We start from the raw sequence: 27,758 nt of genomic DNA on the forward strand, positions 1-27,758 counted from the left end.
GGTCAGGGAGTGTCGGCCGGCGGCGCACTGGATTCCCAGACAGTGACGTCAGCGCATAGACAAACTAGAGCGTCGTCACCGTCTTTATCCCAGCAACAAACGCGTTATTTCTTATATTTATTGTTATTGACAGTGGCGAGACGGTGACAAGCCCACGCATGGCGCGGCGCACAGATTTTACTTCATAACACGCGAGGCTGCGCCGCGCCGCCCTGCGTGCGCGCCGCCCGCCCGCCGCCGCCCGCTGCAAATAGACGCGCCGCGCCGACCACCACCGCAGGCGACCTCTATCCTCATTACCACATTACGTATACACGACATATTGAGGAAGTTCACTTCTTGTAGAATTGAATAATAAGCGTAGGATGAAATCCAAGTGCTGACTTTCAGTAGCTACATTTACAGAAAAACAATAAAAAAGAAAAGGGGCACTCTTTACTTCACAAAATAATTCATATCTTAGAGATCAGTAGAAAGTGGTGTACTATGATTCTGTTAAAGCGCACAGCTTTTACCCCTTTCATGGTTATTGTTCGCCATTTCAGAAATATTATAACGGGCCAACTTTACAGCACAACTTTAGTTCTAATTTAGTAACTATACAATGTGTTCAGGAAATAGCATGACATTTCGAAGACGATGGTAGCTTGAGTCATAAATAACTAAAATGGTAAACTATATTTCATACCTAAAAAGTAAAAAAAAACTAATACATGTCAGTCATTCAATTCTTGTGATAGGTACTGTGGAATGTCGGTGAGTGACTAGTTCTAATGTCCTGTTTAGTTACAGACGAAGAAAATCTGATCAAGTGATTATAACTCATTCATTACAAACTGTATTCCGGTAAACTAATAGTATTTTTTAAGAACGGAAAATCATCCAATGGCTTCTCCCACCTTGGGCGAGGCGAGGGAGTGCCAAACTCTTATTTACTAAAAACTACCCCGTTCCTACTCCTGCCTTTCGAGCCGGAGTAACGGTTACCCGCTAGGCAGTCTTCAGCAAAATTAATAGTCTAATTGATTATTTTCTAGGTGAAATGTATCATAGTATGTGCCAGTTAAAATAATACAAACTCAATCAGACAACGTGAAACAGAGCTTTAATGGGAAAGCTCGGGAACATCCATTGCGCACACAGCACAGAACTTTTTTCTTTCGAAAATCTTATGTAGTGCTTAGCGCATCCACTGTATAAGTGATGTCGTATATGCCTACTTAGAAAACAAATTACATCCTAACTTATAGTTAAGCCACCCCTTTTGATGGTATATACTAACTTACTACATTAAATACTGCGCAAAATTCCCACAACTGAAGCGATCTACATTGAAATGCATAAAACAAATTGGAATTACGAAAAATTGGGTCGTCTGGCGTTAAAGTCGTAATTTAATTTTATTATGTGGAGTAACAAATAGTGGGACATGTTGGTAGGTAATAAACGTCGGGCTATGTTGTCGCGCTACGGGTTCGCGTCCGGGGTGTTAGACGGCGCGCCGCTATTTCGGGCTGGGTATTTGCGTCGCGACGCCCGACGCCGCGCGCCTACACTTCACGTGCTGTGCTATGCAAAACGCTATTGTCTCACTTGCTATTATTGCATACACTGCAAACTGTATTCACATACACACGGTTCATCCAAATCGAATGAAAATAAATAGAAAGCTCTGACTCACTAAAAGCTTTTCCCACTTTTCTTTACTTTTCCGAGCTTCTTTACCACATTCATTTCCAAACATTAATTTCATGAGCTTTCACCAATATTAGAAACATTTCGATTCTTAATTGAACATGTTAAATGTTATAAAAGCTCTGTACGATATCTTCTAATAGACTAAAATCAAGTTCTAAGCAATGTAAAAGCTCTCTGGTAAAACATAATTAGAGGAAGTAAAAGCCAGTAAGAGGCAATAAAAAAATCGTATACGTGCCGTAAATATGTTTTGGTCAAAATATTCTCAGACGATAAGAGCCACGGAAGAGCACTCGTGGTAAGCAAACAGTTGTCATATTCTATGATAATGCTAATCAGGCTAAGAGATGCGCGCGCGTGCTTCACGAGGGAGTGTCAGGTGCTGCGTGCGCGCACGCTCTGTACACACTTGTTTATTATTTATTTCCGTTATTGGTAATTTCGTCTATTGCATTCTAGTGGCTGGTCAGTTTTGAACTCTTTTAATTTAAAATTAAAGGAAACAATTGTTTAATTCAAATTCTGATATTGTATTGTATATCGATTACTGAGTTTAACTGAATTGATTATGGTATTTTTCTGCAAACCACATATTTTCACTGCCAATGCCTAATCTTTGCTAAGAGGCTAATGATAATCCCCACCGATAACGATTAAAATTCACACAAAATCATATTTCTAAACAGAAGAAATGTTTCAATTATGAACGAATACTGAAGAATAACACCTACGCCATAACATGTAGGGAGACACAGCAATATTTTATATTTGATAAACGTTCCCACACGCACCGACAGTCAGATGAAAGTCGTGAGAACTGTTGAAAGCTTCTACGAAAATATCCTTTCATCATTCCTGTACGTATCTTACAGTTATATTGGTAAATTGTTCGTCTAGACGTCCAGACAGCGCAGACTGCAGACACAATAAGTCGCTCGACAACAGCTTGTTCATTTAAATCACCAGACTTTATCGAAAGTCCATTGATGTATCTGTCATTCAAATGTCGCGACAATTTTGTCGCACAGAAGTAAACAATTCAACGGCTGACGCGTATTGTTATTGTTAGTAAAGAAAACAATTGTTGGTGTCCGCTTCCGAGTCAAACTGGTTGGATCAAACGTTCAGAAACATCGTTGTAAGCAGTTACCACGCTTTCAAAGCTGCTGTTGCTTGGTCCCAGGACACGGAACAATTAGTCGATAACGGGCTCGACAGACAGGCTACTCCGGAAAGGAGTCGCAACCGGTCCGTAACAATAGTCCAGACGAACAACAATACTGTCGCTAAGGGGAAGCTTGTCCTTCGCTCTCACCCCAACGGACCTCTACATATTGACGGTTAACAATCTATATCGGCCGAAATACTGACGTGAATCAGAACAATCAAACACAGACGACCCTCGTCAGTCCAATTATGTCAAGAGCCCGGAGATTTGATATACTATAGTTTCATATCTATATATAACGGTCCCTAATGTAATTCTTACTTATGTGTACCGTATGTACATTCGTTCTACGTCGTGTCCAACACGTGTCTGATTCATCTTTTCCAGATAGAGCTTTTGTTGGTACCGATTCACAGTAACCGTAGATAGTTTATATTTAATCCAATACAGAAGGAACACACGGTCTCCTTTAACATTTGTAAGCTGATAGTGGAAATTTCTAGAGGAAAATGATACAAAAAGGGTTCACGTAACTTGCAGAACCTGATGTTTAATGTATCATTTGAATGTATGATCTTACATACACAATGTAATCATCCATTAGGAGTATATCGGTGGTCTCGATCTGAATATTTAAGTATGTGAAAAGCAACAAGCGTAATAAAAGGTGACATTATCCCTTAATACCAAAGATGGGGGCAGTCTTCACAGGGGTCACAACAAAGGGATATTCGTACACAGGAAGTTTTTGGGTCAGTTTCAAGGGCACTTCTTTGAAGTCGGCATCGTAAGGGGAGCTATAGAGTGTGTACGCAACAGCCCATTATCTGTGCTAATCAGTAGGAGCGAGAATTGAGGATCTAGTCTGGGAAAACATCTTTGATTTGGGTTTGAAAGACGTCTGGATGTCAATTTAATTGTGTGGGAGGTCATAAAAAGTTTAGTACATTAAGAGGTATATAATTCGTACTGGATTGGAAAGCTTGTTTTGTTGTTGTAGTTAGGTTTAGTTTAAGTAAGCATTTATGAACTAAATAAAATTACTTCATACTGAACTTGCTCCAGTGTAGCGTCACCACTCTTCCTGTATTTCAATTCCTAACTTTTACATTTTTTTGAATATTTTGAGGTATATTACACTGGGTACAAACTGGTACTGGTAGACGAGTAAGCTCTTTTCTTCTATTCATAATTAGAATTACTCTTAAGCACTTGTAAACTCCTCTTATGTTGCGGGTGTCCATGAGTGGTACGGATAGCTTGCTTGCTGTCTGCTTTGCTGTATTTAATTTAAAAAAAGTAGTACTCACGATGCATTTGCCTCTGGGATGATGTCATCGGCGACGACATAGATCATGGCACCAGCGGCGAAGGCCAGTGCGTAGGGGAGTGCGGGCTGGGCGGCAGCCACTGCCACGGCACCGAGCACGCCGAACACGGGCTCCACCATGCCGGACAACTGGCCGTACCTAGGACAAACAATGAGAAAAATAAGGATACGTAATATTTCGGACATGTGAATTAAAGTAGTAACCCTGAGGTTTACCCTCATCATCATCATAAGTCGAGGAAAGGAAGGAAAATATAGTTTTGAAATGTTCTCGTCTTGAATAAAGATTCCACTTGTTGAACTTAATAATTGTGAGTGAATTTATGAATGTCAGTTTCTATAGTTATTAGATTATTATTATTAGATTGTTATTACACTGTAGTATTCAGATTTCCATTCCATCAATGCACTATTGCAAATCTTACGACCTTCAATGAACAAAGCATGTACAAATTGTAGGGTTCAATTGCAAATATTTTCATTTTCTTAGTTGTCAGTGTTCGTTCCGCTAATCAACGTGAAACGTCACGGCTGGAAGCCGAAGCCTAGTTCTAACTGTATCAAACTAGGTGCAGCCAGTTAGAACCATCCCTAACATTAGGGCGGGTCCGGTTCGGATTGACATGACAACGGGAAATGAAAGGCCGCGATGCGCGAAGCGGACTATGTCAACTACTCAACCTAAGACAAATTGTTATGCAGTTTGGATGCATTTTTTAGACTTAGAACAATACTTTTACTGTTATAAATGTGTATAGAAGAAAACAATTAACGATGTTATAAAAAAAATCCCGGTTTAAATTATTCATGTGTGCACTTTCGATCCCATCGGAAAATTCAGCTGATTATTATCAGCTCAATTTTGCATCACATACGAGGTATATGCAATACAATCACACTTTATTTATGAATTCATCCTGGATCTATGTAAATCTTCGGGTAGCCACCTTTGCTATCGAGAGCACAGTCGTTAAGGCCACTTTACAGTACCAGTGAGATGAATAAATCTATCACGAGTTATGGGTAAAGACAACCTCTAAAGAATTCCACCCATTGAACGACTAGCGCTGCAAGGTGGCCGTGTCACGTTTCTTGTACGCTTTTCGAAGGAATAAATACGTTTTTATAGCTTCTACTAATGCAATCGTGTTGATAATACTTATATGACCACTTAAATCATGAATTCAATAAATTTGGCTAAAGCTTCAACACTCTCACATAGGTGTCCTGAAAAGCTTTCTACTACAAAAAGTTCCACTCACGTAAAGAGCTTTTATTAAGACGTCTTAATTTAAAAGATATTTACAGAATACGAACTTTTGAAGTCATTAGGAGATACATATGGCTAACCGGTAATAGCACTTTTCAGCTGAAAACACACACTTCAGCGTGTATCTAGGCAGGTTTTGTAATTCTGAGTACATACTTAACAAGTTCTGTTTGTTAATAAAGTGAAACATCATAGCTAGGGAGCCGGAACTTCAAAAGGGCCGTATTCAAAATACTGATCACGACGTCATGTATCAGTATGTTGTTAATTTTCACGTGTGCGGGTGGCGGGGTGGCAGGTAGCGGGGTGGAGGGGTAAAGGCAAGCGCGCGGTGCGATGCCGAAAGAGGCCGCTAACGAATTGTTTTGGTGAAAGTGCGGGCCAGTGCCGCGACCACATTCCGACGAACTGGTCGAGGAGCCGCTGCTGTGGGAAACGCCGCCAGGGCCACCCCACACGACGACCAGCCTATATCTGCCCGCCAGCGTAACCACCACACCGACCGGCGACCGCCTGCTTTGGAACCCGGCGACGCCCCAACTTCAGACTGACTCAACTATAAGCACGTGAACACTGAAACACCTAGATTCAGCTACAACCGAATAATTGATCATGAATTCGAAACTTTCAAAGAAAAGCCGCCGCGACTGATAGAAAGTCGCTCCAAAAGAAATGTATGAACATTTGAAAGTTCACTGGTTGTGTAAGGATGTGATAACACGCACATAGGGAACTTTAATTTGCATTAGATAACATGTAATGTAGTGGCAATACTAGGCGGAATGCGAGGGGAAACGAGTTTGATGAAATTGTGAGGTGCGGGGCGGGCGGCGAATGCGCTGCGGCGGCGCGGCGGGTGCGCGACGTGATGTTATGTTATCGCATGCATTATTCAGCGGGTGGCGAAAGCGGCAATTTGCGACAATATCCACTGATTCGCAGAATCGTCGACTGTTGAGCCGCCGACGAGCCATAAAACAGGATACCCGTCACTCAATAACTACGTTGAATTTAAATAAAAGCTCAAGAACTTATACATATCTACATTGTACATTTTTTGGAAATTGTCCATTGTTTATAATGGTACTTGACAGAATTCTTAGAGTCGTCGGTAATATATTGCTTTACATAATAGCTTGACTATTAATATTCACAGTAAAGGTATAATGTTGATGATATAATCAGTACAATAACTCGGGCCATTTACATTGTGTAAACGGGGTGGACTATGAAGAAGAATTGAAGAATATGTTACCTTCACAAAATTTGTGAAATATTACATATTCTTTGAATATTGCAGTCTTGGCAAGTCTGAGTAGTTTAAAGATCTGCCAAAATTACATCTACAATGTCATGTAACAGATTTGGTACTGGTGTCCCTACTTAGGCAATGGCGAAGTCATATTTGATGCGTTTTCTGCATAATTGAGAGTAGTTAACTGCTACGGAGGATTGTATACTTGATATCCAGTCACCATAAAGGTTATTAGGACTGCTTTCAATCATTTTAAGAGTATATTAGTCATAGCATGTGCGATGTCATCATTAAAGTTAAAACAGTGGTATCTGACGTATTCAGGAAGGTGTTCGAGAAGATTAGGCGCGGCAACAACGCAATATGCGGCCGACAAACCGGCCTCGATTGCGCAGAACAGCGCCACCAAGGCTGGCAGCGCCTTCCGCGACAGCTTCTTCGGGGCCCGGCAGCGGCGGCGGCGGCGGTGGCGGCGGTTGCGCTCGGCGTCGCTCTCTCGATTTAATTATTTAACTGTGAAGGCCGATCGCCCGAGGCGGGCAGCGGGCGGTGCGCTGCGACTGGTCCAACGGGTGCGGTCCGGAAGAACGCGCAGACAGCGCGCCGCCGTCCGCTTGCCGCGCACCGCACCAGACTCCGCGGCACCGCAGCGACACATCGCACACCGACCTCACGCAACACTCAAATTTCGAAATAGACGACTTTCTCGGGTCCAGTTAGCAATGACCATCTGACCAAATAGCGACGCTTGCGTCGAGAGCGGCCTCCAGACACGCGGACTCGAGCCTGAGCCGGTGACGATCGGCCGGCCGCCGTCCACCGCGCTGGCCGCGCCGTCGCCACTTCACTTACGAAAACTCAATGTAATCGGTGTAACCATTTTGAATATTTGTAAATCGATTTCATATCGATTGCATACATACAAGTAGATGATAGAATAACAAAGTCACTCTCCATGTCTCAATTCTAACAAATGAGTCTTAATATGAAAATGTAACTATGCTATTAAGTAATTTAATTGATTAGGATTTCTAACGGATGAGGCACCTACATGGTGCGTAAGCATGAGGTTTGCTACGTCACTGTGAGTCATATGCGCATGCGGTGAGAAATGTTGACTAGACGCATTGTCTACAACAATGGATCACTACACTGGTTGGATTTATTATATCATGCCATAAAAACTGCGTCAAGTAGCTTCGACAAAACGACAAGAATTTGTTTGTAATATGTACGATGGCTGTAAAAACCTACTTGTAGCAAGTCATTTTATTTCGCCATTGTGTGACATACGAAAATGTCAAATAAAACTACTGCCAAACCTTTGCTTAAAGGACCTTCATTACATCTGAACAGCAATCCCATTCTGCTGATCGAATGTAATTGAGTTTCTAAAGCTTAATTCTGCCCTAATCTGTGAGCTCTCAGATAAATAAACAGATCATTAGCATAAAGCATCATTAAGTACGAATATTACTACCTAAGTAACTCAATGTATGTGGAACAAACATTTAATGTCTTAGACACTTTGTTCTCCAAGACACGTCATATTCACGGTCTTGCATAAAAACCGTTTAATTTTATCTACAGTAGGTACATATTTAGTCAATCGATCGGCAGTGTACAGAACATTTCACAATAGCTATCTTATTGATCCACTAGAAGTGTTCAATGTAAATTGTTGAAAATGTCAACAGCGATTTCGAAAGGTGGCTAACATATACGAAACGGTGGCAAATGCGATCCCGTATCGGGCCATGCGAGTTGGCCAGAGCACTTCTTGCTCAGTCCACATTCCTCGCCCCTTGAATTCCGCACCGCAGACTATCGTACATGTCTTTACGTTTGCTGTACCCACATTAATTTTAATATGAGCTTTTCTCTGAAATGTTATTTACGAGTAGTCTTTTTAAAGTTTATTGCTGTGCTCAAATCGACCGCTTTACGCCAGTTAGCATTATTGTTGAGGCTTCTGACCAGAAGCTCTTTCAGTGACCTCATGAAAATGTTTTTGTCTTTTCTTTCAATGAATATTAAATCGTTTCGTGACAAATAACGAAGTCCTTTTTCCTGATCATTTAGGAAAACGATTACAGAAATATAATAAACTAGCTGATATCCGCAGCTTCGCTCGTGTGGATTACATCAGCTACCTACCAATTAAAGTTCCGTCAAAATCAGTCCAGGTATTTCAGAGATTAGCCGGAATAAAAAGAAAGGCGAACTGACAATAATTTCAATATTCTAATTTGCATTTAAGGCATATCGTATCAATAATACAATGAATCAAAACAATTACTGAAGGCTTATTTTGTCCATCACTATATAGGTTGCACTTTTCAATTCCTATTTAGGCAAGCCAGGTGAAGTGAACAGCATCTCCTTACAAGAGCTATGCTTAGCTGCTCCGCTTAGTTGGATGTAATTAGCGGTCAAGAATGATATAAATTGCGATGTAATTGCGTTTCATCGGGTAAATGCTTAGTTGTAAAAACGTATGATCGTTTAATTTTCCGCGGTCGCGTGCAATGTGTCTTAAGGTTGGGGTACACGGCACGAGCGGCCGGGGTCGTCGCTCGGCGCACATTCCCGGCCTACTCCGCCGCCAGGATTCCCACTCGAGCACATTCTTACCGCCACTGCCAGCTAAGGAGCTACGAAGTAGCCATACAGGAGCCCCGCGTTCTTCTCACTTTGGATACGTTACTTTACTTGCACAATCCAAGTGAGTTCAATATTTCAGAGGTTCTTAATTTCTTTCTTCGGTAACGGTTGTAAACTTTTTAGTCTTCAAACAGCTTGTTAAGCTCGCAGAACACAAAAATTGTTTTCAGTTTGTATGTAATCATGTACTTACACTAAAATTATGTTTCAAAAAGCAGCATCATAAAATTAATGTAGCTTTTTTAAAGATACACAGCGAATCAGTTTCCGCGTTCCTCAATAAAAGTTATTTAGCATTCTTTGAAGGCATAACGATTATGTACCGCGTTAGTTCATAAAAGTTTGTTAGCATTCTTCAAAGGCATATCCATTACCGTGTTTCGTAGCTCGTTAGTCGCGGGCTGTGCACCGGCGAAGCGGCGCCAGGGCAGCGGTTCCGAGAACACGACGGAATGCGACTATTTACAACTTTTACCTATTTGGTAACGTTTACAATGCGTGCACGTACCACAATGCCTAAGTAACCTTTTGCTCTGACAATTTAAACTTATTTAATATGTGTTCGCTTCATGACGAGCTCAGCTTTAAGACCAATCTTTGGGCAATACGTCTTTAGAAGAAACAGAAACCGTAGCTTTGTAGATCTTAGTACTTGCAAAACTATGTAGACTTTGAGAGATTTAGAGAAAACAGTGCGAGTCGAAAGAATCTGCATAAGTAATACACGTTTCTAGTTGCAGGAGGGAACATCACAAATCTCGACGTGTAGTCGAGTTGGTCGGGCCGGCAACAGTCGCTAAATGAATTAGCCTGAACAGGAATGGGGTCGTCCAGTCTGGTTGCGTTGGCATCCGGCCTAACGACGAGCGGGCGCATTCTCTAACCGCGCGCCATGCTCTAACTGCCGCCCGGCAAACTTGCTGCCACCATGTGAACCCTATTCCACGAACCAGTATATGGAATGTTGTCAAACATTGATATATTATTACTCTGACAATTTGCCAAGTGATCTTTACAAAGACATTTATACATAACAATACGAAGTAGCTATGAAACATGACAATGAATAAGAAAGCGTTATCAGAATTATGTCCGCTTTGTAAAACTGAAATGTTTTTGCATTAACATAAATATGCAAATCGCGTCTAGACAATTTGAAAGTATTCTCTTTGTTCAAATGCCGTATTCGTGGTACGTCGCTCACCTAATAGCTATGTTTAACTTTTCTTTTAAGGGATGAGGGCGTTGACCTGTAATACCTGTAAGATACATAGTACGGCAGAATTATGTTTAGGTTTTCTTACCAGAATGCCCTCCACACGGAGAAGCCAGCGGCTTGCAGCGGTAAGCTGACAGCCAGACCTTCAGGGAAGTTCTGGATGCCAATACCCAGCGCCAGATTTCTGTAGACAAACAAAAAGGAGGTTAAGTAAATACCAGAATAATTTTGAGGTTTATAAAAGTCTACTCCCATTCTATTATGGTGCAAACTACACAACTGAAAAAGATAAAAGGGTTAAAAAGGCTAATAACACCGTTATAACGTATGGTTTTGGTGATTTCAAGAGAGAAATCGACAATCATTACGAAAAAAATTGAGAAAAAATCGTGACCTTGTACAAATGTCACAAGTCCATTGTTTGTCCTTAGAGTCAAACACTCAAATGTTTAGATATTGAATAATGATTCATGGTACCTATCTATAAATCAATTGAAGCCTTAAAATAAAATGATTTTTCAATAGAATTCATTGAATTCAATGACCATCATCAATTTTACAGCCATGTTATTCCAGAAATTGCATAAAACATCGAGTGCTTAATATGATGTATACAAAGCAAGAATACAAAACAAGATCATAATCATAGGAATTTAGAATGTATACGACGGCGACGTTAACATTAAGCATGTATATCGTAACAAATAGAAGCAATAGCGGATATGTGCTGACACTGGCACATTCCTCGGCGCCGCGTCCCCCCTGCACCTACCACCCTGGCCGCGAACCGCTCTAGGAATGCGACTAACAGTACTCCACAGCCTCGGTCACCGTTAAACTCAACTGTTCCGGCGATGCAGCTAAAACTTACCTCTCGTCATGTATTACGTAATGACGTAATAATATGCTATTCGCTGATTTCGATCGACTTACTTATAGCGACCGTTAACTATGTCGGAGTACCAATCAAAGATTCCTTTGTAGTCGCTAACGTAACTGCTTTACAGTATTTCAGACTGCCTTCTACGAATGCATAAGGAAAACTGTTTTCTGAGTATTAATTTCAGGGGGATCTTCGGCCAGGATATGGTGTCAGTCAATCATAAACAGACAATCACGCACAACATTGTACCTCATGCTTGATATTTAATTGATGGTTCATTTCATTTCCTGGGGCTTTGTATTATTTTTAGTTGGGATAAGCATAAACACATAACTTTAAGAGAACTCGTGCAAGAAAGAGAAGGCATCAGAGGTGAACATTTAAGTAATATGACTTTAACGGGACACATTGAAGTGCCATGACAGCTAAAAGTACTAATAGCGACGTAAACGGAAGCCTCGGGAATTCCTGTTAAAATGGTTAAGTTAATAAACATGCATGGCGGCGCGAGCCTTTGAGCTCGGTGAAAGCTGCGTCGTGCGCGTGCGACACACCGCACACGGTACATCGCTCATCAATTGAGTTTAAACCTCCATTCGTACCAACAAGGAAAGCTGTAGTTTACCACAAAGTATAAACGATATTGCCACAAACTGTTCCGAAGTAATAAGAGGCCAGAAGTCTTTGCTTAGCATTGGACGTCTTTCGGCTGATCATGATACTTATGTTGATGAAAATGAGAAAGAAGTCTCACTTATCGAAATTCATATCAAACTGAAGGGAAAAGACGATGACTTTCCAGTTTGGTTTTTAATCAAAAGAGCTCAAAGTAAAATAAATATAGATTGTGGACTCGTATTTCGCAAATTTAATAGAATTAATAAAAAAATATTGTCTGTTACAGATATGATGCTTCGCATTGTTTTCGAGCCGACAGTCATCGATGTTTGTGGTCTATGTAGAAATACTTTATTACTCATTCTCAACTCAAAAAAAAAAATGTGAAAAAAATAGATGTTTAATGATTTACGCTACGACTACGAGGCTTCATTTATGATTTACCAACGACTAACTGGTAGTAGTTAATTGTAAATTCAAATTGGCTTTGTACCGTCGCTTGGCTGTTGCGCTCGACTGTAAGCCATTCAGAGAGGTATGTAAAATAAAACTTATAACTTATGCAGTGGCGGCAGAAAAAAGTCATCTTACGCTTCATCGCTTCAACTGTTTACTGTGTCACGGAAACGGTTGCGGTGCGCGGCCTATTATGTCAACCAATACCTATAGATTTTTATAAGTGAATGGAGTAACGCTGACTCCGGATACATCCGAATTCCAATTACATCACAGACGGGTCCATTTCACTTTCCGACCTACCCGGAAGTGAATTCCTAAGCACGAGCATACGGCGCGGCCGAATTTTCAGCGACACAAGCCAAACTAGACTTTATGATACCAATCATAGAGTTCTCACAGCGAGTCGAAGCAGAAAGTCTTCGAGGCACGCACGAAACATCGAAGCGGATGTGAACGTTAGCAGACGTCGCTCCAAAAGTGACTCAGTTGTGTTGCACTAGAGTGCAAATTGTGATGATGGTGAGAGCGACAGTCGCGAAAGTAGTGGCAACTTTCACGGCACGATGGGGGCGCATGAGGCGGCTGCGCGGGGCCCTGCCGACGGCCCATTGACGACACCGTGACCTACATACCGGAGCTCCATTCATACCGTGGCCTCGGCAAGCGCTGCGCACGCACAGGACTCTAGCCCGCACACTTGCCGCTGTTACGGCGACACCGGAATTTCCATCGGCCACTTACACAACTTGTGTCAAGCGTTGTCGCAATCGGACCTACGCACTGGGCCGAGGTCGCACCACCATCACCGCACTTGTTCAATTAGAGCCTCCAATAATATGTTCAATCGACCAAAAAGTATTTTCTCAACAAAATAAAACTAGTCGTCGAACATGTAGGTAAATATAACATTAGGTAATAGCTATTAAGATACCAATTAGCTAGACCGTATAATGATAATTACATAATGTTGTTTAAATGAGAAACTGAAACATCTGGCGGACTCAGTAATCATCTAACGCGGAGGTAACTATGTGATACTGTGTGTCACTACTTATAGGATTAACGTGAGAAGTCAATACCGTGTCTCTCACGTCCTAATTATGTCCAATTTATGTACGAAATTCGCACGTTATTAATATCTCGTACATTGGGTACTTAATTGTACAACATTCTATGGAGCTGCTAATCCTAACCATCTGTACCTCTTTATAAATCATGAATTAGCTATGTAGTGATGCATGTCTTTTAGTTTAGTAATAAGAAACGAAACAGAAGGAAATCTATAGACATTTAGGACAGAGGAATACCTACTTCTTTATTTATTAAAATCGCTCGACACCTTGTAAAAGCTCTCGGATCACAAAATCAAACGTGCTCTTGAAATATGTAAGCAAGTAGGTTAAGCTGTAGATAATACGTGAAATATTCTGATTTCAAATAATATATGATGTATCTAGTCAACCTTGGGAAGTGGCAATGAGAGAATTGTCGACGAGTCTTTACTGTACCTAGCGAATATAAGGTGGTAGATGAATTAGCAATACGAGGTGGTTGCGCTAGGTATCGCAGCGAGCGGGGGAGATGTGGCGAGGGGGGCGGGGCAGGGGGGGCGCGTGGCTGCCAGACAGCGGGGCTCCGCATGGGAGGCTAGCACCAGCCTCTTGCATCGCTCGCTGCTCACCGTCGCGACAGCTTCACGCGAACGCTGCTCCACTTTGATTAAAATTGCATATTAAGACACGTTTACACGATACTTTGATCAACGTGCCAACTATCTTGAGAATACGTTTCTGATGATCCAGAACAAATACTTTCTCACACCATAGCCACACTTTCAGAGCTCTAGATTTCTTTACAACCACAGAAGGTCCATGCATCTCAAAGATGACAAAATACAAAAGTACTAATTTTACATTAAGACAAAGACATGTTCCAAAGGTCGGAACGCATTTAGCAAACCTGTACGACTGCTAAGTCAAGTCTGTCTATGTATTACTTTGATACCGTATTACATGCTTTGAATATCAAACAAAGAAAATAAATATTGAAATTGGGTAATTAAGATTAATCACATGAAAAAACTCTATAGCAACTATACACGAGGCAGGCATATTGTAAAAAGACGTTTAGTATTTATGTTATACTAGCTTGGCGCCATAGTCTGCTTGCATAAACAAATAGACGATTGTAACCCAATGTAGATCACTGAAACGCGTTTTGAATACAATTGTCGTCCATACAATCGTAATAGAAAACATTCAGTGTATTTGAATTGTGATCATATTACATTCGAAAATTATAATTCCATGCATATCTAAACCAATCGAAATCAATTTCTAATCGCTCTAAGAAGCAAATAAGTAGACGCGCCGTCTGCTTAATTTCTCAATGGAAACTGTCCAGCAATTATGTAAACATGGTAGTTTAGAGTTTTTTGTTAAACTGCTGTTTCAGAAAATGACATTAAATCACACGATGGCTTTATTTGAAACCTACCTACCTAGTAATTGTCAGCAAGTACCTACAGACAGAGGGAATGGTATGGAGGGTGGATTAAAACAATCCTTTAAATCGGCACTGTTGTGTGTAGTATGACACACCACGGAACAAACAGTACCTGATGTACCAAAACAGATTCTCAGAACGATAAAGAATATTAACCTGAATATTTAAAACTCAAAACGCACATGTGTCGAGGTACATGTATGTTGTAACGAACACTCATGAACATTCCGAATGATACCAAACTTGCCTACTTAAACATACTATTTCCATATGAAGATATGTATGGAATGATTGGAATGTAATATCTATTGAATGAGAGAGCAATTAATAATCAACATTGGAAAGCGTAAAAGATTACACGAGAGCCGACGAATTCCTTTGCAGCGCGCGTTCAGTTGCGGCGTTCATCAATAGCAGGACATTAACCAACTTCACCGCGGGACAGATGAGAAGCATCAATAACCACAAACCGATTGCCAAACAAAATTTACACCGCATTCAGATCACTAACTGTAAAAAGGCATCATTAAAATGACTAATCAAACGATCGACGGTCAAGAATCTAGTAAATGTTAATTATATGTCGGAATTTATTGAAATTATTCGAAATAAAATTAATTCTTGTTGTGATATTTAGTAAAAGAGAGGTTTGGGTCCATTTTGGATAAGTGGAAGGCTCCCACGGACCGGTCGAGGTAAGTGGTCCATCAACCTCTGCGGTGCTCGTCGGTCGCTGATCGCTCCGCTCACCGCGGTCGCTGTCGCCGATGACTGGGCCCGCACCGCGTGGAGCGCAGCCCGTCAGACGCCCTTCACTACATGCGCACATTGCACATTTTTAACCGAACAGCCATTAGAAAAAACAACAAGTGCAAATGTATTAACTCGCAAAACAAGACTTGAAGAATATTTTATTTCAATAAATTCCTAAAAAACTCCTTGATGGCTGACTTTTGCTACTCCTGATTGGTTACAAAGCGTGCGAACTTCAACAGTAGATTGTCATAATACATGGTCAAAAAAGACTATGAACAAATAGACGTTAAACATACTGGTCGTTTATACGAGGACTATAAGGATAAAGTTGTTATGTTGTGCATTATAGCAGTCATAGCAGGACGCAGCCCTTGGAATTTCTGATAGCCGAAGAACGACAGATTCAAAAATGTGATCGATATGCGAATTTGACTGACCGAACAACAAACGACGAACTGCGATTAAAAGTAGATATGCTACTATACAAATTGGAAATCCAGAAATAGGTGGCCAAACAATCTATTTAGTTAAGCACAAAGTGGAATCGCATTGCTTTTCTCCAAGGTAACGGGACAAAACGGACCACTTTCGAAGAGTTCCGTTTAAGTTATAGCTTCAAGCGAAATCGTTACTATGCATCAAACTCGAAGACACACGAAGGAATGTGGCCGCAAACTGTTATGTTCTCTAACAATTGTACCAGAGTATAGAGCCAGTTTGATGACGCTGATAACTTGTGAAGGTGAACAAGAAGCTGTTGCGTTGTGCTACTTCGTATTTCCTAAAGCTACAGCCACGCCATTGCCAGTTTCCACTTCGAGTCTTTTTAGGAAGACGAAGGAATGGTAATTCTTTAGTAGAGCTGGAATGTTTGCTTTTTATGCAAATAAACGTGGGGAATTGGAGATATCTAATAAGTATACCTCTTTTATACAAAAACTTAATAAGAAAACTACTTGTTTAAGTTTGGGAATCATCGAGCTTTCAGTGATTAAACTCATCAACAAAACGCAAAACTATCTTTTATTTATCCATAGGTACTAAAACAGCTGAAGTTGAGCAATTAAATTTAAAAAATATGTAAATAGACAAGTTAATATTAAGAATAAAGGAACCTCAATGGTCTCTAAAGACAAAATACGCTTTACCGCGAATTGATCGTAAGGTTTGCAAAATTCGAACTTGCCTTGACATTGCCCAGCTATCTTGTCCTACCAAGTCCGTCGAAGTCAGTCAAGGTACTTTGTCGTAATACTCGGTAGAGCAGTTTGTGTTAAAACTAACCCTTCGGTGAAGTGCATCGAGATCGGAGTCGGCGCCGCTCGCGTCACGCGACCGCATTCCATGGCGCGGGCGCCTTCATTCATGTCGTGCGACTAGGGCTGCCAGTAAACAAACTTGAATTCCGGAATTCCACCATCAGTGTTTTGAACCTCACATGAATATATTTTTAATTTTTTGACCTTAACTCAATATACTTAACCGTACATTACAATACTTATTTGAAGTACAATCAAGTTTAAATTGAGCTATTTAACTTTCCAACACACCAAACTACCTTGAACACCTAATCTAACCTACCTAACTTATTGAATTTGAGACCGAATTTGATTGCGCAGATTGAAAAATAGCTTAATAAGTAACCCACACAACATTAAAACAAAGAATTGAGCTTATAATGTGATAAGCGCAAATTCCGCGGGACTAGATAATACGCGTAACTGCAAGCCCTATGCATGAGCGAGAGGTCGCAATAAGACCTTTGGACGGAACGAGAAAGGCGACGTGCGCCATTACCAGTATGGGAACGCAATTCGTAGACGCACGCGCACGTATTTGAAGCCGGACTTGCTGCGTTCCATCTCGCGCCCGTTTCCCGGCATAGCCTCGTCCCTGTCACTCACTAGGAGAATTTCCTTTCGGCGCAGTATCTACCGATGCGACTGTTTGCATACTAGCGGTGTGATTTGATCGATCGCCGGTTTCCTGTGAGAAAAACAGGTTGTTTGTCAAGTCAGGTGGTGTGGTGCCTTACCGTTAATTCTTTGTGTGTGTCCGGACCGCACGCAATGCACCTAGTATACGGACTTGTCTACTAGTTTTGTACGCAATAAACTTTGTAACGTAAACAATAGTTGGCAGCCAAACAATTGTTAGCCTTATCTACGTACATCGCAGCTTACTCCGGTGATTGTGCTATTGCTCTGAATTTAATATCTGTTTTGAATTGAAACATATTTTTTAGACAAATAATAAGAAATTGAGAGAATATCTGTATACAGATAAAAATATGGAGTCACAAATAAAACATCGTAGAAATGTGTGCACATATGAATACGACTGTTACAAAAAGGACCTGACATGAAATTTTTAGCAGCTCCAAGTATCTAGAAACATGAAACGTTTCACGAGCAATACAAGAATAGAGTATTGTCGCCCCGATACAGTTACGCTTAGTCACATCCGCCTATAAACATAGGTACACAATACAATAGCGAGAATTCTAAAAATAGGAGCAAAAATGAACAATGAGACTTTCTTCTAGGAAACTGTTTCCGTCTGCGCCTCTCAAATCAATATTTTCAGATTGCTTGATAATGGCTTTGAAAGCACCACAAGGCAAAGAAACAGTAACAAACCTTACAGGCACAAGACTAGTAAATATATATCTACATATCCCTGCTAATAGGTATTTATAAATCATCATTATCGAGCAATGAAACCCTCGCGAGATTTACAAAATGTAGTTTGAAGTTCAGAAAAGTTTTAAAAACCCATGTGGTCTTCATGCGACTAAAATAAATGATGGTAATACTGCCCATAGTGCTCATGTTTTGTTTAATTCCATCTACAATTATAATTACACAATAATTTGTACATCACTTCAGGAGAAATTGACTGCAAGGCCGTTGAATCAAAAGTTAGATAGATAGGTACAAGAACATTAGACGACAGTTTGACAAAATTGTAGAAAAGAAATGGTAATGAGGTTTCTACAATTAAACAGGTTAGCAACGACGAATCATTGCAGGTCCCGATTAAAGAACGTTACTTGCCGACCAAACAGTCGATTGCACTTTCGAGTATGCTACGAACAGTTTATTTTATATCACAACCTGGATTGTTGCCAAAAATGTCACAATAAGGAGAAAAATGTAAACACAGCCGCATTCTAATTCAAAAATAAGGTCGTCTCGTCTCCCTGTCCGTGAACGAGACGAGGATGTCTCGCCAAAACAAAACTAGTGTTACCTACGAGTGCAGGGATTATTTCTGTGCAGACTCATTTATAAATACTTTAATGCTCTCAGACGACAAGACTAATGCTGTACAATATATTGAGACTAGTGCATACCGCGACACGATACTCACACATTTATAAAAAGCTTTCTTTCGCAAGTTTCGAAAAGTCGTAACGCAGATATAACAGTCTACGTGCCTGCTTATATAAAACGTCTGCGTTCTTGTTTACATATACCAATATACGAAGCTCGTATAAGCCCTTTACACTATCAAAGAAGTATATTAGCATATAAATAATGGCAATCAGTTATGCACCAGTTAGCCAGTCTTCACCATTCTCTACATGCAAAATCTACCGACCTTCAGTAGCGTTTAGCATCACCGTGAGGCTGGAACAATTCGGAAGCCTGATTTCGCAATACTCGTGTTCGGGCCCTTTGTCGATCACATCACCTATGCAAAGGAATATGATGTCATGGCTGAGCAATATGCATAGTTATCTGACAAGTACTTGTACAGATTATGTAGGTACGAAGTACGAACGAAGGCGCCATTGCGGATTTCCTTCGGCGGTGCAGCATTCCTCGCGAGCCTTAGTCGTTAGTCAGCATCGCGTTTTACCGATAATCGCGCGAAGGTAATCGTTCGCATGTTGAACAGGTGAATTATGAATGGGACACGTCATTACACCCACGTGCGTGTCCGTGGAACCGCGGCCCGGTGACAGGCGCCACCGGCTGGTCACTGCGCATACCTACCAAACAATGCTTGATACTCAATACCCATCTTAATTAATGAAGCTTCTTAAAGGAGATTACTGTTGCAAATTTAACTAAAATTGCAGTTATAGCATGATCAGCACGAACTATCACATTCCACAGAAATAAAAGTTTCAATGACAAGCGATGAAGAATTTTATTAAACTTTTAGTGCAGTAAAAGTTTGATGACGTAATGCATAATACTGCTATGAATTCTTAAAATATGGTCCCCTTCACTCCTACTTAGTATTTAGACCAACTACTTTATAAGGCGAGGCGCCGAACCCATGCAGTTATGGAATATTGATGACAAGGTGTATAACGTGCGAACTGAGTCATCCATTCATATCTCCAAAGAAGGCAACTGGAAACATCATTTCGGAATGTATAGGTAGATTTACTCACCAATAAGTCTTAATAATCACAAAACTTATTCATGCCATACTTGGAAAAATTGTGCATATGAAGAGAACCGGTTCGAGATGGTAAACAATCATGAGTCATGGACATCTGCAGTAAATAATTATTCATATACTTAATAAAAATAGTTGCGGATTTTCCTGTTACAGTCGCCGTGGTGGCATGCGACAATACCGGCGCTGCACTTGGTTGCGTCGTGACTTATTGTTGCAGTGACGCACCTTTACACTTTATTTGAGTGATTGAATAATACATAGAACAAAAACAAGAGTGTATCTAGAAATAAATGAATTCTCTGTTAACGTCATGTTTGCTATGCAACTATACAAATTGTTTGTTACCGGTGTGTTTAATAGGCAATTAGATTGTGGTGTGACGCGGGCGCGGCCAGCATAACGCACGCGCGTGCGTGCCTGACGTGGGACGCTGCAGCGGTGAGTACCACTAATTGATTCAGTTAAACAATGTCGTGTAAGAAACTGCAATGAATTTACGCAACTCATGATCAAGTGCATGCGGTGCCTTTATTGGGCAAAATAAATATCAACCTAAAACCACACTTAAAATGGTAAAGCTTTAAAGAACTTTCCCGGAAATATATAAAACTATACTCTTCCATCCCATATTGAATAAAATACTTGTACGATTACTAAATTAGTCCGTCAGTAATGGAACTTAACGTCTCAAATGGATACCAAAGTAGGAGCCGAATGTCCGGTGCAACGGCGGCGGGCAGGAAATCGTAAAAGCTCATATAGAGCATCATTGGCGCGAGCGCATCTTCCGGTAAGGCGCTTTCCGACGTCTCGGCGCACACTTCCGCCTTATATCGTGCACTTTACGATTGAGGCCGGCGTTTACTGAACTCCTCTATTTCGGGAAATTCCATGAGAATAGTAACTTTAGCGTAAGTAGCTTCCCCTCCATTGTTTACATAACTTATTGCCGTAAAATATTGATACTTTGGACTCGAAGCTTACGTATAGGTAAGATACTAAGAAGCATGAGATAACTAATGATAGGGAAATTAATCATAAAATGTAAGATATTTACGTTAGATATTACGCTACACGTGCATTACGACTGACCCGTTGTTTCGGGGATCGTGTTACAGATTACAATTTTCCGGTGAATTCTTGACGCAGCCATAAAGAGCGCCAATTTAACAACACGAAGTATTTTAACTGCAAGTCGAAACTAACCGAGACCGATCAGTATAATTCTAATGGCAGATGCCTCAGATTCCACGGTAGGTTACTTTAACTATCCGTTCAGGATCAAAATGTTGCGAAAAGAATTTAAATTACTAGAATGTAGGCATTAAGTTTACACGTTCCTAGATTTGATTTGATAGTGCTATAAATATTATAAATCGTTTCTTTATTGAACTCGGACTAACCGAAGTCACCTTTCTCGAAAGCACATTTCAAACAAAGCAAAAAATGTCAATACGTACAGGCGAACACTGTTTTAGAAAGTATCGCGTTAGTAAAGAATTCGTTATGAAATAGTATGAAAAGGTATTGTTTGTGGCGGTAAAGAAAAAATGAAAAAGCAAACAGTTGCGCATTCCATTGGCTAGTGCACGTGGTACATTCCAATGGGGTCATGCACCACACGGTGCGCGCGTGCGTAAAACAAGTGCAACGTTCTCCACGAATCCGGCCCTACTACCTTCGCACATTTCACCGAAACGAGCCACGCCGGACGACGAAAGCGACGTGTCTGTATCAAATCACATCAATATTATCCCGCTAACGCTAAATGCGAAAGTATCAATGATTTTGCTCAAACTCGCGGCAGAGACTCGATCTCGGCGGACTTTTGAAAATGAAAGAAATTTCGTTTAAAGCGTCTTGTGTAATCGGTTTTCATACTATTAGACATGCAAATTGAGTATTTATTTTTAGATTCTATGACTAAATCGCTTGCAATGTAAAAATAGCATACGACTATGTCTGTAATCTAGATTTATGCATCGTTTGGTTGGTAGATAGGTGTCATTCCGTTAGATTGGCATATTAACTCCTACGCGTAATGATCAAGTTTTTGCAGCTAAACTGCAAATCACTATTCTTCAACACACGCAAGTAGAAACCGACTACCTGACACAGGTATTTTTGTATGTAAGTATTATGATGACAGTCGTCAATTTTAATTAGTTTATACGTCCAACTTATGAAAACTAAAGACGCGGGCTTTGACATCGCAATCATAATAATACGTTCGCAAATGATATTAAAACGTTTAATAATTGGAGTTCAAGTTAACCAACGAGGTAATACTGTAAAATACATGCAAATAATGAGTATCACCAAACAAATAAAATTTTCATGGAGCTTTCTTCCAGCCAATAATGTCTTTAAAACATACTCAAATAATGTAACGTTCTAATTTGTACCGTCTATTAAGTAATTTAGAATTCATGTTAAAGTGAATATTTTGGTAACCGCTAAATGTCAAACAAAGATAATGTGAATTCACGTAACGATTCTCTATTACTGGGAAATCGTACATTGCGATTTTTTCTAAGAATTCACTTATTTTAGCTAAGGAATAACAACTAGACACTTCGGTATGTAGATATTACTGTTAGTGTAAGTCTCATTCACAAAACCAAAGTGAGTTTGCCAATTTCAAAAATACATACATAATGTGTGAATTCGTCAAAATTGTTAAGTTTTTATAACAACTATCGTAAGACATACTAAATTACCGTGGCGACGTCAGTAGGTTGCGCGACGTCGCCTCGTCTGCGTATTCTGTTCATGATGAAGAGTCCTTCTGTGACTTTGTTAAACAGATGACTGCTAATAAAGTCTCAACCTTACAATAAACCGCGTTCGGTGGTAGCTTTACAATCAAGGGTCCCCAATATTCTGACTGCCCTAGATCTAAGGTTTGTTCACCAAGTCGAGCAAGTTAAACACACAATCCGCTCCTAAAAATATTCTTAATGAGATTCGAACAACTTTGTCGGATGAATGACTTAGAATTCTTCGAAACAGATAATCGGAACTCACTCCCAGATGACTAAAGTGTTAAAATGAATTGTCTACCTACTTGCAAAGAATGAAAGAAGTGTCGCAAAAAAAGTGCTAAACCCGTCAGAGATTCACGTGTCATAGTCATTACTGATGCGGTTTTAGAGTTTAGTTACTTAGACTGAATCACTAGCTTGCATGAACAATACAGTCTACTAAGCTTCGCTTGTTTCGTCTCTAGATCGAATTTATTAACCGATGTGAACCCAAAATCTTCGGATTAAGATCGAATTTTGACATTAGTTCTTTGGAGTTTCTGTCAAAAATCGAGATCTATCGAGTGATTTTGGATATTAATTTTGACCATATCGGCCTTAAACGGGAAGCTGATTTGGAATGAACAAACCAGAGGTAAAATGTGTTGTGTGCTTAGATAGCAGTGGAGTATAGGGAAAGCGGCACTCGGCACTCGGCAGAAGCCGGGACGTGCGGCTGAGGGCGGTGGGTCGGAGGCTCCGTAGGAATGCGGCCGCTCCCCCCGCATCACCCCCCACCGCCCGCCCGCCGCGCCAAACATTATTTATGGACTTTGTAAACTTTAATCACAACTTTCAGATTCCTTTCAAACTTAGAGAAAAGCTCTCATGACACGCGAAAGCAGGAATTCGTGCTAACTGATAATTGGGGCTGAACAATTTTGAATTGCCGTCTTATTTGTACTCGACTTCAAGAAACCAGAGATTGTGGGACACCCTTTTCTACTTAATGTAATACATAATTATAATTTTGTATTGTTAGTTAGTTAGCTAATAGTAGAGCAAGTCATAAGCCGAGCCAAATAAATATATTTATTGGATTGGACATGTGATATTAATGCCTGCAGTTAGCTCGGAAAACAATTTTGGGAAAATTTCCTGTAGACCTAACGTAGTTAGTCGTATATAGAACGAAGAATTTTAATCGCCGAGAGGTAAAAATGAAAATAAACCATAATCAGATATGATGCGTGTTAAGGCGTTTTCTGGCAAGGAGGAGGTAATATAAAATCGACAAAACGGCTCTGCGTGGCCATGGAAGGAGCGAACGCCGACACATTCCCGAGGCTTGAATCGTAAATTACGGCAGCGCGAGCGGCGCCGGCGCCGGGAGGAGAGCGCTTGTTACGATATTTGAACAAATTCCCGGCGGTGTTAATCTGCATAATAACAGCGGCGGATACAAAGCGGTTGCCGACTCCCATTATGCGCGGGCGCCACCCCCTCCTGCGCCCGCCCCTCCGCTCTCCTCCAGGCACACTGCGCCCGAATACCTATACGTGATTACCCACACCAACTACGGTGTTAAATCCACCGCCTTATCGCTTGCCATCGTAATGAACGATCGCTCCGACTTTTCATACGGATTATTTATGAAAAATATCAAGTGATGGATAACGTGTAATTTAAAAAATCGGACCATGAGTAGCGTTTTAATTTACACGAACTGTTGTTCCGGTGGTTAATAATAATTACGATACTGACACCTTCCATTGGCTTAATTGGGTAGATTAACTTTTTATGTCCCTGTCATAATTTTATTTCAGCAGTTATATTGATACAGGTGCCATTAATAAATGAGATAGGTCGCGCTAGCCAACAGTAACATTTAAGGAAAAGAGAAGAAAGTTTATTGACGTTGCAAATTTATGCGGTGCGCTACAAAAATAATTAAACAAACGTTAGCTCGTTAAAGAAGGTGCAATTATGAGTGTAATAAGCGGGAGGGCGATAACAAAGGAAACGTCGAGTGGAGTGCTATCTCGTAGCCTCGTTACCTGCCATTACGCGGAGCGGCCGCCCGGCCCAACTAAATCGAACCTACACCCGCTGCACCGCGCCGCGCGCCGGCTCTCACAAAACGCTATCGCCAATCTACAGCTTAATATCAATGTGAATTCTTTTGCATTTCCGAGAGGTTTAATTAGGTCATAATATTGACTTGAACGTTATTTGTTTAAATAACATTATTTAAAAATGTTAAATGGCTTTATTTTGTAACAGATCCACGTTTATGTAATATAAAGTTTGCATTAGTATATTACATAGTCGGTAGATCCGTGTGGCGCTGTAGCTATTAGCTCTGTGATTCAACCATACATAACACCGAACTAAATAGTCATCTATTGAATCACACGGTGATTATAGACTTGTGGCTACGTTTTATTGTGATTATGAAGACTTCGTCTCGCCAAGCTAGCAACACGAGTCTTAATAGACACAACAACGGTGAATTTCTAAAATATTCTAGGAAACTGTAACAAATGAGAATTGTTGGAATCTTTCGAAAAGATCGGTAACGTCGCCGTCGCGTACATTAGTGAGAGGTGCCAATATTTAACAGTTATGAATATGCTCGGGAGGCACCCACGCGTCAGTATAGACGACGCGACAAATCGCCAAGGTTGACTTCAATGATACGGCGCGCGCCGCCGGATTTTTCAGTGAAATAGTTTCATCGGGCGGTTTCGGCGGCGGTGACGGCAACGTCTGCGCCGGCGCGCCGGTCGATGCCCCCGCGGCCACGCGATTTGGCTCCACTCGACGCAACTACTAATCAAACGACGTTGCCAATACAGTCGTTTTGCGACTCCATCGTATCCATCGACAGGCCACACACAGTAACATCTCTCCACATATCTATTCTCTTGCTTCGTGTGCTCAGCTCAAACTAAAACATTATCTACCTGTAGAAATCAGTCAACTGAATCGTGAACAAAAACGAAAGTAAAAATTGTTTCAAACATATTTCACAAAAAGCAGTCTCGACGTTAGACGAAACAAAGCACTAAACGTTTCATAATGGATTGGCAAAATGAACTCTAATCTATATCGCAATCCTCATGCCAAAAGGTAAGTAGGCGTGTGACGACTCATGCCAAACATTCGATGAGACGTAACGAGACAATTCTCGACGGCCTTTTCTTAAACGAAATTATATATTTATTTATAGTTCGTAAAAACTAAATGCGGTTCGGTGACAAACACGACTAATGTAGCACCCATCGGACAGAATGCTTATTATGCGTGTTCAAATATCGATATAAATTAGAGTCAAGTTGGCGCAAGCGACTATTGTTAACGCCGAGTAGCGGGTCCGATGCACAAGCCATAGTGCAGCCGTAGACGGCTAGCTGCATCCCGCTCGCGCCCACAACTTATCAATGAAATGCCTGCGCAGCCGCCGCCGCAACGGTGCCTCGCGTTCCTTCTTCTGACGTAACAAAATGGCGGACAACAAATTTACGTAGGTACTTATCCTATTTAAGTATTTACAGAAAATTTGCTAGCAAAATTAACAATGCTTGCAATATACGCCATTAAATAAACATAATTCCCGAGAAGTACTGAATTTGAAGTGTCATGACTACGAAATTACGTTCCAAAGAACAGTTACACAACACAATAGATTATTAAGAAACGATGATGTACTAACATTGCGTTCTTGTACTACATATAGGCAGTAAATAACACATCTGAATACTTATATCATCCACATGCTTGAAATAAGGAATTTAGTTTGAGATAATTGTAACTATGTACCTACTTATTATCAAGATTAAAGTAATTCCGTTAAATGTTAACTTTATACATAATTCGGTATTAGTAGCGCCATCTACAAATATTTTGCAGAAAGAATATACTGATCTAAAAGCAACAATCAGACTATACTCGTGGAGCCGACCAGGCTACAAAAGTAACTATAGATCACGCTAGGTGGCAGCACTGAGCTCAACCACTAAGGTTTATCGGCTGAAGTTATGCTCTTATTTAAGTAGAGGGCGCAGAAAGCAAATAATTAAATGAATCGTTTTGATATTGTGGGAATTATAAATATGGTTTTCGGTATCTGTTATATTATAAAAGACGTTTACGAAATTGATTTGCTGGTATAGAGATTATAAGTATCTGTTAAAAGAAAAATATGTAGTTGTCAACATCTCATATTTTTAAGAGCCGGATTACTAAAAATTGTATTGATTTTACCAAAGTTTGCGATTTAATATTAATATTTTTTTTATAGTCTCTTAACTGGTGTTTAAATTAAATTTAGCTTTGTTGTATGTACAGACGTGAAGGTCATAAAATGATAATCGACAGCCTAAACATACTGAATATACAATAAGCATACAGAGTGTCCTTGTAAGCATGGATCAAACTAAACAAGAGCAATTCTTAACGGATAAAATGTTATGCCCAAACACGTTCAAAAAGAGAAACAATTGGGGGTTATCAACATATTTTTTAGTTATAGATATTATACAAGAGTAGAACTTTTATCTTTTATGCAGCTAGAAAACATACTTTTACTTTCTTTTTTTAGGGAGGGAAAATCATGTAATGACTTTCCCGCCTTAAGTGAGACTAGAGATATGTCACTCTCTTACCTAAAAGCAACACGTTTCTACTCATCCTTAGAACCGGAGCCCCGATAACCCGCTAACTCCGAAATATACTTTTACTTGACAGTATGTTTTCTATACGACGTTC

The 27,758-nt window shown here is 40.4% G+C and overlaps 2 protein-coding genes across 3 annotated transcripts in view; one reads left to right on the forward strand and one right to left on the reverse strand.

Annotated features, from left to right (window-relative positions):
• LOC118272407 (zinc transporter ZIP11) overlaps nucleotides 1-27,758 on the reverse strand; it is a 42,416-nt gene that overhangs the window by 4,332 nt on the left and 10,326 nt on the right. Inside the window, exons 5-6 of the mRNA XM_035588908.2 lie at nucleotides 10,690-10,788; nucleotides 4,177-4,335 (exon numbers count right to left, since the gene is read on the reverse strand). Of these exons, the coding sequence (XP_035444801.1) occupies nucleotides 4,177-4,335; nucleotides 10,690-10,788 (258 nt within the window). The remainder of the gene's footprint in view (nucleotides 1-4,176; nucleotides 4,336-10,689; nucleotides 10,789-27,758) is intronic.
• LOC118272408 (uncharacterized) overlaps nucleotides 20,410-27,758 on the forward strand; it is a 43,860-nt gene continuing 36,511 nt past the window's right edge. Inside the window, exon 1 of one of the 2 annotated variants that reach the window (XM_035588909.2) lies at nucleotides 20,410-20,682. The gene's annotated coding sequence lies outside the window, so the exon portion shown is untranslated. The remainder of the gene's footprint in view (nucleotides 20,683-27,758) is intronic. The other variant, XM_050693366.1, reaches the window with a different exon arrangement.

The sequence above is a fragment of the Spodoptera frugiperda genome, chromosome 4 (assembly GCF_023101765.2).
Source record: "Spodoptera frugiperda isolate SF20-4 chromosome 4, AGI-APGP_CSIRO_Sfru_2.0, whole genome shotgun sequence".
NCBI lineage: Eukaryota > Metazoa > Arthropoda > Insecta > Lepidoptera > Noctuidae > Spodoptera > Spodoptera frugiperda.